The 16,936-nt window shown below is 39.8% G+C and overlaps 2 protein-coding genes across 3 annotated transcripts; both read right to left on the bottom strand.

Annotated features, from left to right (window-relative positions):
* Positions 1–383: 383 nt before the first annotated feature.
* Positions 384–10,771, bottom strand: clptm1 (CLPTM1 regulator of GABA type A receptor forward trafficking). Its single transcript, XM_079166234.1, has 14 exons — positions 10,677–10,771; positions 7,595–7,731; positions 5,180–5,303; positions 4,843–5,001; positions 4,523–4,640; positions 4,323–4,408; positions 3,689–3,809; positions 3,316–3,560; positions 2,927–3,020; positions 2,633–2,823; positions 2,135–2,230; positions 1,860–1,995; positions 998–1,165; positions 384–739 (listed from the first exon to the last, which is right to left on the bottom strand). The coding sequence occupies exons 1-14, from the start codon at positions 10,725–10,727 to the stop codon at positions 558–560; spliced, it is 1,908 nt and encodes a 635-aa protein (XP_079022360.1). The 5' UTR covers positions 10,728–10,771; the 3' UTR covers positions 384–557.
* Positions 10,772–11,537: 766 nt separating this feature from the next.
* tbcb (tubulin folding cofactor B) lies at positions 11,538–15,944 on the bottom strand. Of its 2 annotated transcripts, none has more exons than XM_079166858.1 (7): positions 15,811–15,944; positions 15,114–15,253; positions 14,883–15,026; positions 14,291–14,384; positions 13,774–13,965; positions 13,401–13,473; positions 11,538–13,305 (listed from the first exon to the last, which is right to left on the bottom strand). In XM_079166858.1, exons 2-7 carry the CDS (start codon positions 15,228–15,230, stop codon positions 13,191–13,193), a joined length of 735 nt encoding a protein of 244 aa, XP_079022984.1. In that variant the 5' UTR covers positions 15,231–15,253; positions 15,811–15,944; the 3' UTR covers positions 11,538–13,190. The 2 variants fall into 2 exon arrangements, with proteins under 2 accessions (XP_079022984.1, XP_079022985.1); XM_079166859.1 differs by having other exon boundaries at positions 15,747–15,843.
* Between the last annotated feature and the right edge of the window lie 992 nt (positions 15,945–16,936).

The following is a 16,936-nucleotide window of genomic DNA, read 5'->3' as shown; positions in this document are numbered from 1 at the left end:
AGTGTCCTGTTGAGTCGGCCATCTTTTCTCCAGTCACCACCTCTCTCTCTCTCTTTCCAGTTCCCTCCAGCACTACTCACCAGGTTCCAGGCAATCCGAAACATGATGCTCACATGGAATGAAAAGAAAAATTCACAAGGAATCTACACAAAGAAAAATTTAAATAAAAAGCTACACTTAGCCTCTTTTTTTTAAACTCTGTATAAAAAAAATAGTATAACTGCAACCAGTTCTCCTCCCAACCTCTACTCCAAGACATCGTTACCCTCTGAAAAATCATACAGATACAGTACATCACGTTTTGTTTTACTTCACTTGAACTGCAAAACGAGAGGGCCGGGAACAGAAAGAAGAATTTACCAAGTCTACACTGAATATGATTCTCTGTGGATCCACACAGAGATCACAGGGAACAGTTGAACTGCACTTTTTTTTTTTTTTTTTTTTTAGTGGCGTCCATGACAGCTTAACAACGACTCCCCTCCCTGCCTAATTTCCACAAGTCCTCTTCGCCCCAGAAGTGAGGGCCAGGGAGGCAGATGAGGGCGTGGTCTCGCTTAATCGTTCTTCTTCTCCTCCTCTGGTTTGTCTGTGATGGCGGCGGGTGTGGCAGGGGCAGCGTCTGCTGCTTCTGTGCCGTCGGGGACGCGCTCCACTCCGCTGGTGCCAAACTCGTTGAACCTGTTGGGATCGACCCGGTAGATCCAGCGCTGGTAAAGGTAGACGAAGAACACCACGTCTGCAGGAACGGAGACGGGTTAGTCCAGTGAGAATCGGGTATAATTAAAATGCATTATGCCCGTAATAAACACTTCAATCATGAAAATCAGTGCGATGTAGAGAGTTGACACTAGGTGGAGGTGGAGGATTATTAATAACAGATGCCGTGACAGGCATCAAAGGCTGATGATGTTAAACGGCTTTAAATGATTATTTAACTTCCCCTGATCCAAGTAAATACATAAGAAGTGCAGCATGTAGATGGGGGAAGACGTACCGTCTCTGAGGCACCCTATCCTGTACATCATGGGCATCTTGATGACGAAGGCAAACAGGTCGTCGATAAAGGTGTTGAGAGCCTTGTAGGTGAGCATCCTCCATGGGAGGTGGGCCACAGACTTCATTTTGTAGTTGATGAATAGCTGCGGCGTCATTGTAATGAAACCTAAAAACCACATATAGGAAGGATTAGACAACAAGCAACGGGACTAAGTAAAGTCTATTAATACACATCACATTAGCAGAGGCTGCTGGGAATTGGATATGTAACCATGATGCAAGTGTGAAAACATTAGCTACATGTACATCCACTTAGAGACAAGATAATTAATAGAGACCATTAGAATAATCAGCTAAATCTCTGGCCTTTGAAAATAGATTTACATAAACAGGAACAAAACAATAAAGTAAATTCAATAACACATTAAGAAAATAAATATACAATAGTTCCAGGGATAGAGATTCTTGTAAACTTCTGTATTTAAGGGTATTTACTGTATTTTTATGATATTTTTTCAGTTTGGAAGGCCTACACAGAGATTGGAGATTTTGATTTATAGGTAATAACCTACTGTATACAAGAGTGTTCCCTGCATTTTTTCATATACATTAGCTAATTCATGGGCAGTTACATGGCACACACATTAATAAATCATCAAGTTTATTTGTAAAAAGTTCATTTTCTCCTTTTTTAGCTAAGATATGTTTTTTGTATTACCGTTACAGTACATTAAGTCCTGTTTATGTGCGATGAAACCATTCAAAAATATTCAACTCCTGGAAATCAATATAAATATTCCACGTAAAGACAAAATGATAATTAATGGAGTGAAGTCTATGAACGCTTCAGACGTACTCACCAAAGGTTAACAAGAAGCCATAGAGCATGCTGAGTACCCATGAGTACCAGCCTTTGTGCTCTACGTACAACAGACTGTAGACGGCATAGCAGCCAAACAGAGGGTAGAGCAGCCACGACAGGTACTTGAAAGCCATCTGCTCACAGATCAAGATAGGAAAACGTTTTATCAGAAAAAAATATGACATTTACTTGTACAAAATATTACTCATTTGCTTTTTTTGTAACACTCTTGCGGTGTTCAGAGTTGTGTAGTTGAGTTTTGGTTTTACTTACGTCGTCGTAGATTTTGGTTGAAGACTGCACATATGTTGACTTGTCTTTGAATACCAATCTTGGCAACACTCCTGCAATTTTGTTCTCTCTGTCCAACTAGAGAAAGACAAACACAGGTTTATAGGTATATGGAAATAATAATAGGACAATGTACAGTAGAAATACAGGAGGTACGATGGGTTAGCATTCAAATTAACAAAAGAGAAAGTTTGAAAAACATGTGAAACTTATCAAATGCAATTGTTGGGCTTCAAGGTCTCTTTCTAAAGTCAGTCTAGTAGAAGAGTCTGCTAGTTCTCATTCAAACATCTTGAAACATTCACCGTTAACGCCCAATGTTCTGGTTGAAGATGAACTCAGTGACATTTGTAATATTTGTTAAAGACGGAGGACAGGAGCCACTGGCTCAAAGTTTTTTTCTTTTTCATAATTTAAATTGAAATAAACAATGTTAAACAAACAATATTGTGCATTAAAGAAAACAATCCTCCGACTTACCTTGACGTCCATGACCTTGGTGATTTTCCACAGGTCAATAAGGAGGCCGATGAAGACGCTGACCTGCACCACGAAGTTAGTTTCGTTGTCCAGGATGTACAACAGCACCACCAGAGACTGAAAGACTCCGAATGTGATGGAGCGCACGGAGAGGCCTTCCAGAGACTGTCTGCTGTTCCAGAACTGGATATCTGAGGAGGAGATGGTGGTGAGTTGAAGCTGAGCGGTGGACGAACACAGTGCAGTCTGTGTTGTTGTTAAGTCCTCACTAAAGACGGGCTGCTGTGACCTCACCATTCTTGAAGGCGAGAAACTCAAAAATGCTGTGCACAATGGACACAACAATGGTGATTCCCAGCAGGTACGGGTTGGTTTCCAAAAGAGCCACCTATGAAAGAGAGTTTAATCTTAAATTACAGGTGTAACATAGTCTGAATCTTTATGTCTGATCAGAAAGTACACAAGTTACATTTAGCTGCCGCCTCACAGCTAGAAAACAAATAAAAGATAGTAGAAAAGCACTATAAATACAGCTAGTATGAAAAAATGAAAGCAATTGTATTTTCGACTAACCCAAAAGTAAACCTGTGTATAAGAACCAAAAAGAAACATTTCCCATCTCATCTCATATAATGAAATTCCCTTTATTCAGCCTTCCGTCTCTGTGACCCTTGACCTCTTACCTTGACAGAGTCTTGGTCCTCGTCGGACTGCTCGTAGGTGTCGTCGGGTAGGAAGTTCCACGGTGAACGTGCATTTTGGGCAGCGTACAGCTGCCAGCGCCACAAGGACAGCGGGCAGTAGGCGAGGCGCAGTGGTAGTGTTGTCAGGGTGTCGTTGATGGGAAAGTAGTCCTTCTGAAGGTTCCAGTAGTCATTGAAGTACACAATGGGATAGTAGTCGCCACTCACCGCATCAAACTTAACATCTAGTGGTAGAAGAGTGGAAAAGTCAAAGATGGTTTGACAGAAAAAGAACACCACCTGTAAAAGAACAACTCTTGTTGTTCTTTTTCCACGTTGAGACGTGGCAAAGAGCGGAGTGGGAGGAGCTTACGTTGGTCCAGAGGAGGGGGAACAGAGCCCTTAACCCAGGCAGTGTGATCGTCCACCATGTTGATGGTGAGGTTGGGGTGCCAATGAGAGATGATCTCCACTGGACCGTGGCTCTCTGCTCGCTGTGAACAAACACATTTGATTTGACATGTCAGAGATGAGCTGCACCATCATCTACGAAGAGCAGATAGTCTTCTATTGATGATAGGACCAATACAAAGTCAAATCCAACTAGTCAACTTGTTGATTTACCTTATTACTGACTCAATTTTAACTAATTAAATTTTGTTAAATGTATTTAAAGATAAGCTACAATATGCTTTTCTGTAAGATGTATGTCATGAGGATAAACACGTATTATGGACTAACAGACACTGGATTCCTAATAAAGTAATAAAAATACTACAAACAGTAATATATTTTGTAAATAAACAATCTTTGGTTTTGTAATTGTGACGAAGATGCTCACTGGTGAACAAACTATGTAGTTGTGACACCACTTCTAAAATACCTCAAATTGAGTTTGACATTTCTTTACTGATATTTCTTGTTACTTGACCCCCCCCCCCCCCCCCCCCCCCCCAATATATCGGTCTATATGTATTAAGTAAAAGTATTCAGTAAAACTAAAATACCTTGATCACTTCAGGATCTGCTTCTGTCTCGCCTGTAAGCAGATTCTTGGTCTTCATAAACTTTCTTCGCTTGAATTTATTCAGCACTGAAAGAGATAAAACGAGTAAAGGTTAACGCTTAGAAATGATGAAATATACTGTTCTATTATTACAACTTTTGTTTAAAGTTTACACTTTGTGCGTTCTCCAGATGTGCTTACTGCGTGTTGAATGAACTGTTGCCAGTCTGCGGTACTGCCCCTTGCGTTTCGGGTCGGGGTGGAATCCACTTTTAGTGAAGTAGACGTGCATGTAAAGAGAACCGTTCTTCAGCAGATTCTGCAAGTACACAAGCAGGAACAAGTATTAGATTTTCAGACAAATACACATTACAAGTCTGTCAAGTTCACAGTAACTCGTCTTTCCTGTTCCTCACCAACGTCGACCTCATACCCTGAACTAATACCGGTTCCCTCTCACAATCCATCTACTGTCTGTCACCTCTCTCTTCAGATTGTATCACTCTCCCCGTCATCCTCACCTCTGGGATGTCTATCTCCCTATGGTGCTCGTAACAGCCGTCCCCTTCCTCCCCGACGCTCCAGTCTCCGTAGACCAAGTCCCTGTGAAACCAGAACAGGGCTTCTGTGTTGTTGAAGTCGGTGAACACTTCGTCTGGGGACAAAAACACGTACAGGTCCTGCAGGCACGGTAAAAAAAAAAAAAAAAGGTGTTTATAACATTAAAAGAGTCATGGGAGAGCAAGCCTGAAAGGAAGATATAGCTCCGTTTTGCTTTCTAAATACTTCAAGAGATCACAACAGCTTCACTTCAATTAAAAACAACTGGCCGTGGGACAGAGGGGACGAGCGTAATACCATGAGGGTGTCCTTGGGGAACAGGTTCCTGCTGGGTACTCTGGGGGCCCCGGCTGGAGTGTTGGGGTCTGGAGTTGAAGGCCCACGACGGAACCAGCTGCTGATCGCCCAGATTATGAAGATTCTGGAGAAAGTTAAGAGAAAAAATAAATTTAGGAGAGCAGTAGTGGATTAATACTCGCATGTGTATGTTAATGGAGAAAATACTAGGTAAAAAACCCTGAGACAAAGTAATTTGTTTTGACCTTATAGCTTGAGATCTGAAGAACTCTCAACCACCCTTTGTGTGCTTGTGGCCTTGTTCAATGTCTACTCCCCTCTTTGGTTGGTATGGGTTAAAAAGACATTAAAATAATGCATTTGTCTGATATAATACAATTGATAAAGATTGATTCTTTGTTACACATGATATGGTTGCCTTCGATCTACTTGTTCTACTTTATGAAAGATTTTAAAATCTAAATCACTGTCAGACAAACTTACAACAGCAAAATAATGCAACGTAATCTTTTTGATGTAATAAATTGACATGTTCGTTCACTGGTTGGCTGTCAAAGTAACTGTAGGCAGGAAGATCAACCAAAGGGCTTTATTTGATCTCGATGCCATAAAAGTACTAAACTGGTATCACCTCCACACATGCTGTACTTTGCTTGAGCATTTTTAGTGGAAAACAACCCTTTAGGTTCTGTACATTTGGAAGATTAACTGATTAGAGAAACATGTTAAAATGCCCTGAAAGTTACTTAAATCTACATACACTAGACAACTGACATCCACCACAGTCAGGTAATACTTATTACTAGGGATGGATATCATGAGGATTTTTTTTCTCGATACTACTACTCTTATATATACACACACACACTAGTATCTTCTTTTTCCTTACTAAATAATTGCTTTTTTTAAATAGCATTTCTTAAAAAAACTAATTCAGACCTGGATTATAATTTATTCATACATCAGATATAACAAAATGCTGTTTATAGAGCATCAACAGTAATGTTTACAACAGCTGACATGAACTCAATATCTCACTATAAACGAATCTAAAAGTGTCAATAAAATAAATAATACTCCTGACATCACAATACTGAGTAGAGTTTAGAAAGAATGAAGAACACAGACATCAGTCATCCATCCTGTTGTCTTCCTCCCTCTGCTGATTACTGCCTGCAGGTACCGCTGGCAGAGGGAGGAGGAGGGGCTGGTTTGTCTCAGCCAGCAGCTGAGTTTATAAGAATTTGCTAAACTAAGTTAAGTACTTAACAGTTAGACGACATACAAAGTAGACTAGATACAAAGTAGACAGCTTTTAGACGAGCTAGCGCGCTGTGTTGTGAAACACACAGCAGCGGTGGATGAGACAGTCTTGTATTATCGCTTTTCTTTGCTTGTTGAACAGGTGTATTGCTAAAGTATTGGCTTTTTACAAGAGATTGGGTTTCATTGCATTTGTGACAACAAGCTTGATCAACATCTACCCGAGTTAAATTAATACACACTTTATATAATTTACCCAGTGTGTGTAGGAGCACAACTCCGCCCCTCGTGTAAAGATGGGCACCGGGAGAGAAGTTTGCAACGCTGATTAATTGCTCAATAACCTTATTTTCCATTATGGAAATCTCACACCCCAATGTCTCAGATACCAATAGCACAAGTGATAACTTCGAAATTTATCCATACCCCGGTTTTTACTAATCTAGAACCGGTTCCCGCTTAGAACCGGGTTTCAGAGGGCATCCAAACTTACTGCATAGTTAATAAAGTGAGTACAAGTGATTGACGGTGCAGGATTTCTTTGTTCATCCACCACAGTCAGAAATGAACACTTTTTGAACGGTCCATTACACAAATCACTGAACATTAAGTAAATCATAATTAGTGTGCTCTTTAGAGACCTGACCTTTGTCATCCCACCAATGGCAGCAGGAACAAATGTACCCGTGTAACTGTACCAAAACAGACTCCATTAACTAAACATTTGTCTTGTTTAAACAGATTCTGCATTCACATGTAGGATTTGTAGACAGCGGGGGGGCGGGGGTTAAGATTTTTGCATTGAAAGCGTTCTGATTTCCATTTGTAGGTCAGAGCAGTCGTGACTTATGACACCCGAGCAGACGTTGGATAAATGAAGGTAAACAGTCTGTGTGGAGAGCAAAATAGACGCAACACGTTGGCCAAAATGCATTATGGGAACTCAGCCACTGTCGTCTGACAATGATTTTTAATGGTTAAAAATGTACTTGTAAACTGGCTACTTGTGAAACAACCCTGTCGTACACGTCGTCTCTCAACTCCAACACCAGTCTCGAATCACAGTTTGCTAATCGGACCGCAAACAATGAGCAGTGCTCTCCACTTACAAAGAGAGGACACGCCGGCCGAATCAAAAAAACAAGAACTAACCTGAAGAGGACTCCTTTAATGACCTGCCATGCATTAGGTGCTGGTTGCGGCGGCTGCTGAGGATCCAGTGCATTTTCAGCTGTCTGCACAGCCTGGCCATCCGTTGTTGCAGCGGTCCCATTGCTGCTCACCTGCAACTATAGACAGAAACACGGTCAGTGCAGCCAAAGACGACACAAAGCCCAACGTGGTGGTATGATGAAGTGTAATCTATAGGGGACTGATTTATCCTCAACCTAAGGTCAAAACTGGGAGAATAAAGTACAGTTTTAAGGATGCAAATAAGGTGACAAAAATACAATTTATCCACAAACGGCAGATTTGATAATTAATTGGCGAGATAAAACAGTATCTCACCAAACCCTCTCTTACTCCAGCTTCTCAAATATGAAGATTTGCTGTTGTCTCTGATAACACAACTGTAAATTGAGTGCTTATGGGTTTGGACTGTTCTGGTAAGACAAAATAAGCTATTTGAATAAATAACATAGGGTTCTGGAAAACAGACATTTGTTAAACCATCTTCTGACGTTTTATTGATTTTTATAACATTCAACTGAACTGAACAGATTTACTGATGAAAATACATTTTTGATGAAATGCTAAAATAATTACAAATTACAGGAGGATGTATAAAGACGACATATTAAAGGCCCTAAAGCTGAGATATTTTATTTCTAAGGATCGCTAACTACTATGATCTCCTGACCTAACAGAACCTTTGTATCATGCAAGTATTAGCATACATATTAGCATATTAAATATCAGTAAAATCTTTCATTAGTTTGCTTCAGCGTGTCCACGTAGTCATCGTCCCCCCCACCAACCCCTCCAGCAAGGCCACATTCTATTCAAGTGACACAATACACAAGCGTATGCCAAGTCATGAGACTCATTCCCCATCTAAACATCTAATCTCCCCCATTGTCACCAACACAACGGAGACCAGAGGCTGGCCTCGAGAAACCAACAACACTTGAGGGTGAAAAAAACGTTTTCTGCTCAGCAGGTTATTAAAGGTTCCAAGAGGGCCAAGAAATGACTAAATGAACATCGGAAATGTTGAGGTTTGTGATAAAACACTGGCCCAGCACCATCACAAACCGAATTTCAAGGCCATGAAGTGGCTCAGAATAGATCTTTTCATCCTCGATGCCATGTGCTGCAGTAAAAGCAATTATATTATCTGAGACATGGATCTCTGTCTCCTGGAGGGATCAACGTAATAACCATGACACAGATGGATCATCGATATATGCTCTACAAGAGAAACAAGGCTAGCTGTTCCAGCTCGAGATAATAATGGACAATTTACACACAATGACCAAGGATTAACAATTAACCACCTGTATACACACACGCACAGGGTGCATAGTAAATGCTTCACACTGGATAGTGTGTGTCTAACAGGAAACGGGCTAACAGTCAAGATAAATCAGTCATTCACAGAAGTGGAGATTGCTCCGGTGATATGTATCACACATGATGACAGTACACTACAGAGGGAAGTAAGCCAATATAGGCCAATAAATAGGGATATAAAAGGCATGTCTGTTGATTGGTATAGTAAAAGGCTTTCCATCTGTGCTTATTTAATTACATTAAAGACCACTTTAAAAAGGACATTTTGTACAAGGAAAAAGGATGATATTTTAGACATGAAAATGCTGACTTCATCATGCGTGTTGTGCTGGAACCAATACAGTTACACCGGTAACCGGCAGAAATATTAAATTAATATCATTATTAGCCACTTTAATAGTAGATTAATACCTCAGAAATGTCTCTTAACTGATCAACTCTCCAGCAGTTGGCCTAAAGAGCAAGATAACTCATCTAAACGTAATAGATCATGCTGTACCCTTAACCTACATTCTGCCACTTACATTTGAATCACAGAGCTTCGGTTATTTTGGAAGATAAATCCCTAGTGAGATGTGTACAAAATCCCCCAAATTGTTTTAGCAACATTTAACCCCGGAAAAAAGATGGTTGTAAGAGAAGGATGTGGAAAAACCTTCAAAAAGGACAGCCAATGTTTAACAAACTTTTGGGCATTTCTGAGACTCAGAGATTTGTCATTGCTTAATCAGTGTAATGATAATGACATGAGGTGTGAACTGGGGTTACTAAACAATAAAAAGGTTCCTAAAGAAAATAAAAACTAAGTTTAACCTAATTCTGAAAAGAATCACTGATCAATCATTAGTCGAATGACAAAAAAAAGACTAGTCTGTCTTGGTCTTAAGAGTAAAGATAACAGACATTTGCTACAGCTTTTATCTATCTATATATAGTATCACTAGTAATTTTGTGTTTGTTTGGCTAAAGACTTAAATTAAGCAGAGACCATGAGAGAGATGATTCACTTTGACCAGTGGTGACTTATGACATTTGTCACTCCGGAAGTAATTGCTAGTTGACTGGATATTGTCCCAATTACTTTCAACAACAGCTACTATTTTAACAATTTAAGAAAGCACATTCCAGAGTTAGCTAATTTTGACGTTGTCTATCTACATCCGATTCATCTCATTTGACATTTTTATCAATATTAGCTGCCGGATTTTCCCATGAGGCGTAAACAAAATGTACGTCGAGCCTCAACGTTTCCCTGTAAAGACTGTAATAATGGAAGACTCGGTTTGACAGTTAAATAATAATGTGGTCGAGCTGATCGAGACTGGCCTGGTTAGTCACGCCGAGCTGCGTTGCTCAGGCCTTGTGATAGCTAACTGACACACCGCAGCGGTCAGCTGGCTCACACCGACACACATTGAGTCAACTAATATTAATGTGACTTTTATGTAATGTTATGTCTTCCATTGAGTTTTCAACCGTTAACACCTCTCTCACGTCGCTAACAGTGCGGGTTTCTCAGCACACTGCTAACGGCAGGAGGGGGTCGTTTTAAAAACCAACCGGCAACTGACAACGTCACTGAGGCTCGTGCAACGGTCTGTAACACGTTTTAATGTTAACGGTCCCCACAACGAACATTCCAACGGATAAAAACGGCCCCCTTCACGTGGACGTGAAGAGTAAGTGACATAATGAGAGTGTCATTCATTTTTTTTTTTACCTCGCCGTTGCTCTCGGTGGCTTTAGCAGCTTCGCTCTCCTGCGTCGCCATCTTCCCTTGTCTCTATCGCGCACACACACACCACACTGCTGCCTGGGAAACTGTGCTCCCGTCTCGCGAGAGGACAGTTTGAAGCGTCATTGCAGTGACGTGCGTCTTCAAGGGGAGTGATGAAAATAAAATGTGAGGCTGATAAATATTGTAAAATATGCTGTTTGTGGCTGATGAAACGGCATGAAACACCGTGCTTAGTCATGCATCTCCCACATGCTTCTAAATAGAAGCTTCCTGAAAACTAAAAAAGGAGTATATACTATTTGGTGTTTATGAAATGTATAAAGCAAGTTGTAATTGTTCTCTTAACCTCTGCCATCCTCCATAGACACACTTTTAGTATGAAGTCGAATTTGCAGTGATAGAAAGCACCTTTACTCAACTTCTGTAAAATCTTAAGGGACCGGTACATAACTTGAGTATTTCCATTTTAGGCTGCTGGAAATAAAATACTGCTGTATGCTGCTTTCCAGAGGCAAATACTGCATGTTTACACAACACTATGCTATACACTATAGTAGTAAACCTCAACCTCAACATTAAACACTGCCCACGTGTTAATTCTTCTGTAAAATTGTTCCAACAAGATAACTCTGAGAAAAGTTGCCATTCTTCATGAGTGGTTTTACTTTTGATATTTAAAGTATACTTTGCTGATAATACTTCTGTACCATGAATATTGTGCATACTATTGTAAAACCAAACATCCTTAAAGATTCAGGATAATTAAGTTAATCTCAGGCAAAGAGCAAATGGTCTGTATCATATTACATGTACAACAAACATCAACTCAATCATACGCTCCAGTACTGGCAAATCAATTTTATTACCATGCATTAACTACCCTTTGGCACATAGTAACACCAGCACCTTGGAGAAGAAAGTGTTTTATATAAAATCAAAAGACAACACTACATTTTTATAAGTAATGACATTGCATTGAAAAGAAACCACAGGAACAATTAATCTGTATTTCTTCTGTAAACGTCAGATGGTGAAAAACAATGTTGCAGTTGCAATAGTGTTAACAGTATTGGACCAGAAACATAAAACAAAGAAGAAATAAGGCATAGCATTCATTTTCAAAAGCAAAGTGTTGTGGTCTTCGTAGTTTTTGCTTGTGTTTTCAAATATTTATATGACAGCCAACCTGTTATTTAATCAAAATATATAAGAACATTTTAAACAGAACCAAAAACATGTGCTTCAGAATTCAACAACCCACTACATGACCATTAGTTCAGCCACCCACCCGATCAACAACACGCGATACTATAAGATGAATAAAGGACATGAACAGAAAGGGCTAAAGAGATTGTACTTAAACTGCATAAAGTTAAATGTGTCATTTTAAAATGGAACTGCAATGACTTAAAATAGCACTACTAGCTTTGACTAACAATGTAATGTTGTATTACTAACAGATTCAGTTCTCTGAAACACATCAAAGGACTTCTGGGAACCATTTGGCATTCAGTTGGAGAATATTGGAAGATGTACCAGAGCTACTTTACTGGTCATTTGAAATTATACACTCTATAATTATTGGATACATCCTTGGATTTTGTTATCTATTTATACATGTATCTTTAAGAGAGCTCAATTAAGTACATACACTGGATTTTCTCAATCACATTCTAATTCAAAAATATGCAAGATTGGGCCTCATCTGTCAAGGCAAAACAATTCCCAGTGGTTCAATATAAGCAGGAAACATTTAACTGCAGACAATTTAATGTTTAACAAGAGGAACTCAGTCAGTTAAAAAGGGAATTACATATTATTTCCACTTGGAAACACACATTGGGTTTTACACAGTACAAGCACAAAATGAATGAAAATGACAAAGATCTTGATCTTTCCTCTTTTTTGACTAAACTTATTGTCTGTCAAACATGAGCACAATTTAGGGGAATGAGTTTGACCGTTAAGCACTGATGTTGATCATTGATCGGTATGTGACGTCGTGTTACTCTGAACAAAAAATCCTAAGACTACAGTTAACTATAGACAGTTGTATACAATCATCTTTGAAAAAACTGATACAAACTAAATGAGGAGAACTGAAGTTGTTATCTAAACTGTCGATATAGACTTTTAGATTACATATAAGACTGCCATGTTGCAAATGTGTGGAAGCAAAAAGTACTAAACTAAACTGAACAGAAGTGCATGAAGTGAATAACCACGTATAACCTTTATGCTGCCTTACATGCAACACAACCCCCTCCTTTATCAAACCGTGTTGGGTGTAAATATCATGAACTATGATCATATTCATCACACAGAGATGTACTACCGGACATTCACATCCATCAGGTTGCGTCAGCGTTGGTGAGAGGGAACTTAAACCAAAATACCCTTTGACTCTTTAGAGAGAGAAAGTGCGATGACAATCTCTGGTTGGTGAATGGAGCATCTTGAGATTCACACTTAAATTTCTTTTGTCACATTACAGTCCTACATCTCATCAAAATCATAAACCTCCTCAGGAAAGTCTCCCACAATCACACTCAGCGGCTTCACAAATGCACCATATTTGTTCTCGCATTGAAAGTATTTCTTCCCGTCAACACTGTGGGAACACAATTCAATAAAAAGAAGGGGGTCAAATGCAAAATCAAGACCAACATGATCAACATTGTGCATAGCTATATAGAAACTACTTACATTCCATCGTGCTTTCCCAGAGGCTCATCGTACTTCACTCCAACCCAGTGGCCTGGCTTGAAATCTGCTGTACCTGCAATGGACGTGACAACATTGTTCTTTACTCCAGGTACTACTACTCTTAATGTCTCTTGTTTAGTCAAGATCCTTCATATTTTGTTTGGGGGGGGGGGGGGGGGGGGGGATATAGTGAGATGACATAATTTAGGTTAATATGCTATAATTGTGGTTAAGTACAAGCCATCGCGAGCAAGCAACAAAAACACTGATGTTTAAGAAGGGTTTCCTCCACCAATACGCTCCTGAAAGCTGGGCCTTTAAGCCTAAACCTGCCCTAAAGGAAGTAAACCAGCTAACATGTATCCACACTTACCAACATACATGACCGTGCCAATCTTGGTGGGTTGTCCAGGGACCTGCACTTTGCATCTGTTGCCAACAGACAGAGCATCAGCAGCAGCCTTCTGTTCGTTGTTCCGAGCCGCAATGTCAGCTTTCTTCTGGGCCTGTTCTTCCTCGTTGAAGTGACCGACACCCTGTTTCTTCATGAACGACCTCATTGAGTCTGAAAGAAAGAAAGTTGGATTGTAAACAAAACACAACATATTACAGACTGTGAATGCTGCTGAACGTCTATCAAATAAGATGAGAAGATTCATTTACAACATTTGTCAATGGTTAGCATACTGACAAATAATTTTGAATTAAAAAAGCTCAGATGTGGTAGGGTGGACGTATTGTCATTTGTTGGTCTATGACTGCAACTAACAATCAAGTATCGTTAGCGATTGCTTTACAAATGATTGTCTGGATCCATTGGTTTAAAGTAAGACATTTGGGAAATACATTGTATTTACTTACTATGAAAAGCATAGAAAAAAAGACCGTACCTGGTCTCTTTCCATAGGCGTCATCTGGTAGTTCAAACTTCTCCACTTTGGAAACATCAGTGAACTCGTTAATCTGACCACTGCTGTCAATAACCTGTGATTCAGGAGGAGACACAAAAACCTTCTTTAAAAAAAAAAAAGTCCACACCAGTAGTTTTACATGTTTTAGCCAATAACTGCAAAACGCTTCAAATAAGCAGGTAATAATGATCTGTTTGTCAACATTACATTATTGATGAATAGAAACTCACACTTGTTAGTAAACCTAAGTAATCATTAGTCAACACTAGTGAAAAGGATAATTATTATATTAACCATTAACTACTACCTACATAGCAGGGTTCTCATTTTAAAACCAGATTGCATGTTTTACTGCAAACTTCAGACAATGAGAAGTTTCCAGGCACATGTCTTGGGGAAACATGTATTTCTACAAAAGAAGAAAATATGCTAAAAAAATCTTATTTGAAGACAGAGTTTGATTTGGAACCAAAGACTGATTTGAAAACCTGTTGTAACTTTTTATTGCTACAATAGAATGGTGGTCTGGGCCACTATATTAAAAGAGCTTCTGAACCGAGCAGCTACATACATGTATTCTGCAGTTATCATCCACAGAATAGGAACCCAGCAAAGCTTCATTGTCGTCCATTTTCTGCAGGAATATGTCAGAGACACTGAACAACTCCAGGTCCATTGAGGCAGGAGATGCACCCACAAGCATCTCCAATTTTCCCTAATTACAATACAAACAAAATGAGTGCATTAGTACAGAGCAAATGCATCTTTTAAGGAGTATACTGTATGATAGACTGAGCCTCACCTTTAGTTCTGCTATACTAATTCCTCTATTGAACCTGCGTGTCATCTCGAAGGAGGAGATGGTGTTTGTTATGCGCACATTCACTGTGGGGTTGGTCACTACTGTCAAACCTTCCATGATGCTGGTTGTGGGATCAGACACTGAAAACAATAGACAAACAATGCGACATATTAGCCAGTTAAACTGATCCAACATCATACAGTTGCACACCAATACAGTAAATAGGTAATATCCCGGTGTCCTCCTGTGTCATGGTACAGAGTATTAATAACGTTACCTGTTCAATGAAAGGACAGGACAATGAAGACCCACATAAAGAGGACAATGAACATCAACCCCCAGGTAGTATTTAGCTGTTCCCCTCATAACTTACTTTCTCTAACATCGGCCTGTTACAAAACACGTTCTGGTGAATTAATAATAGTTGTGTTTAACTTCGTAAATTACCATCTGTTCCTCATGTTTGCACACGTTATCATTTAAGTTTCATCCCACATGTTCGTAGTTTAGCTAGCATGTCTGGATTAGCTAGCCGCAGGCTGCGTCACCGTTAGCCGTTTGTGTGGCTAACAACAGCGGAGTCACGTGAGATACAGTCAACACTTAGTAGTAGAACCAGGCTGCCACACTTACCTGTAAAATAACGTTACTTGTGTTTTATATCAGGACGAAGCGGATTAACAGACACGGTACGCACCTTTCAAAACAGAAGAGTCGCAGCAAGATGTTCAGACGCCTCGCGACACCACTCCAAAAAGCACGTGACCACCCCGATGGACCAACCGCTTAGACTCGCGCGTTGTTTTCTAATACAAGAAACCCCGCCCTTCTTACACGCAGTCTGTAGTTCTGTTATTGAACGAACAACTCGTTACTATAATTACTAATCAGTTTAGCAATTATGAAAGCAATAAAACCCCTTATATTCTTACTAGTATCATGTTCAACTACATTATGGTCTTTTTCATGGTGTCAGATATGTTAATTCACGTGAAGCAATACCGAGAGTAAACTGTTGTCACTATTTTCTGCCCTGTCATATGCCTCGTGAGCCATTTTCAATAAAACGGCTGCTGCTTTTTTCGGAGAGCTTCGTTCCCCGCATCACTACCTTGTCGTCTTTGTGTCACCATGTAACTTTAAACTATTACGTTAAAAAAATGGAGATCGTGCAAGTCACTCTGGCATCAACGTTTAGCAGCGTACATCAATTTCTGTCACGCCCAGCTCTGGAACATTCTGCCCCGTCCACCGGCACAAAACGCACCAATCAAATCGGGTGACAATCAAGTCAACCAATAGGATGACGATCCAAATGGAAAAGGTCTGCGTCACCGCCTACTTACCGGTCGATGGACACGATCAATAACCAATCATCGTACAAGAATGAATGTGACAATTGAAACAACCACACAGTGGCGCTACCAACCAGTTTAAATCATGATGAACAAAGACTGAACAAAGTTAATTTTTTGTGGACTATTGTAAACATGACAAATTCAACAAGGCCAATTGTTTGGAAGTTGACGAGTCTGTTATAGGAAAAGGTAATACTGTACTGTGATTTAGTCTGGTCAGGTTTGACCTAATAAGCAGCTTGATCCCAGGCTCTATAATGACTACCACACCATGGTCAGGTCCATTACAATCTTGGCTTCTGTGTAGTACCTTTGCACTACAATACCTGCTTTTGCACATGCCACTAATGCACAGAATACAGTATATTGTGTGTAATGTATAGGAAATCATATTGTCGCAATTTCCATGAGGAATGATCAGTTCAACCTGTCATTTCTAAATGTTCCATTTAAGCATTCCAAAAC

The sequence above is a fragment of the Pholis gunnellus genome (genome assembly GCF_910591455.1).
Source record: "Pholis gunnellus genome assembly, chromosome: 9".
Lineage (NCBI taxonomy): Eukaryota > Metazoa > Chordata > Actinopteri > Perciformes > Pholidae > Pholis > Pholis gunnellus.
The sequence above is the reverse complement of the archived record's forward strand: the minus strand, read 5'-3'. Positions and strand labels throughout refer to the sequence as shown.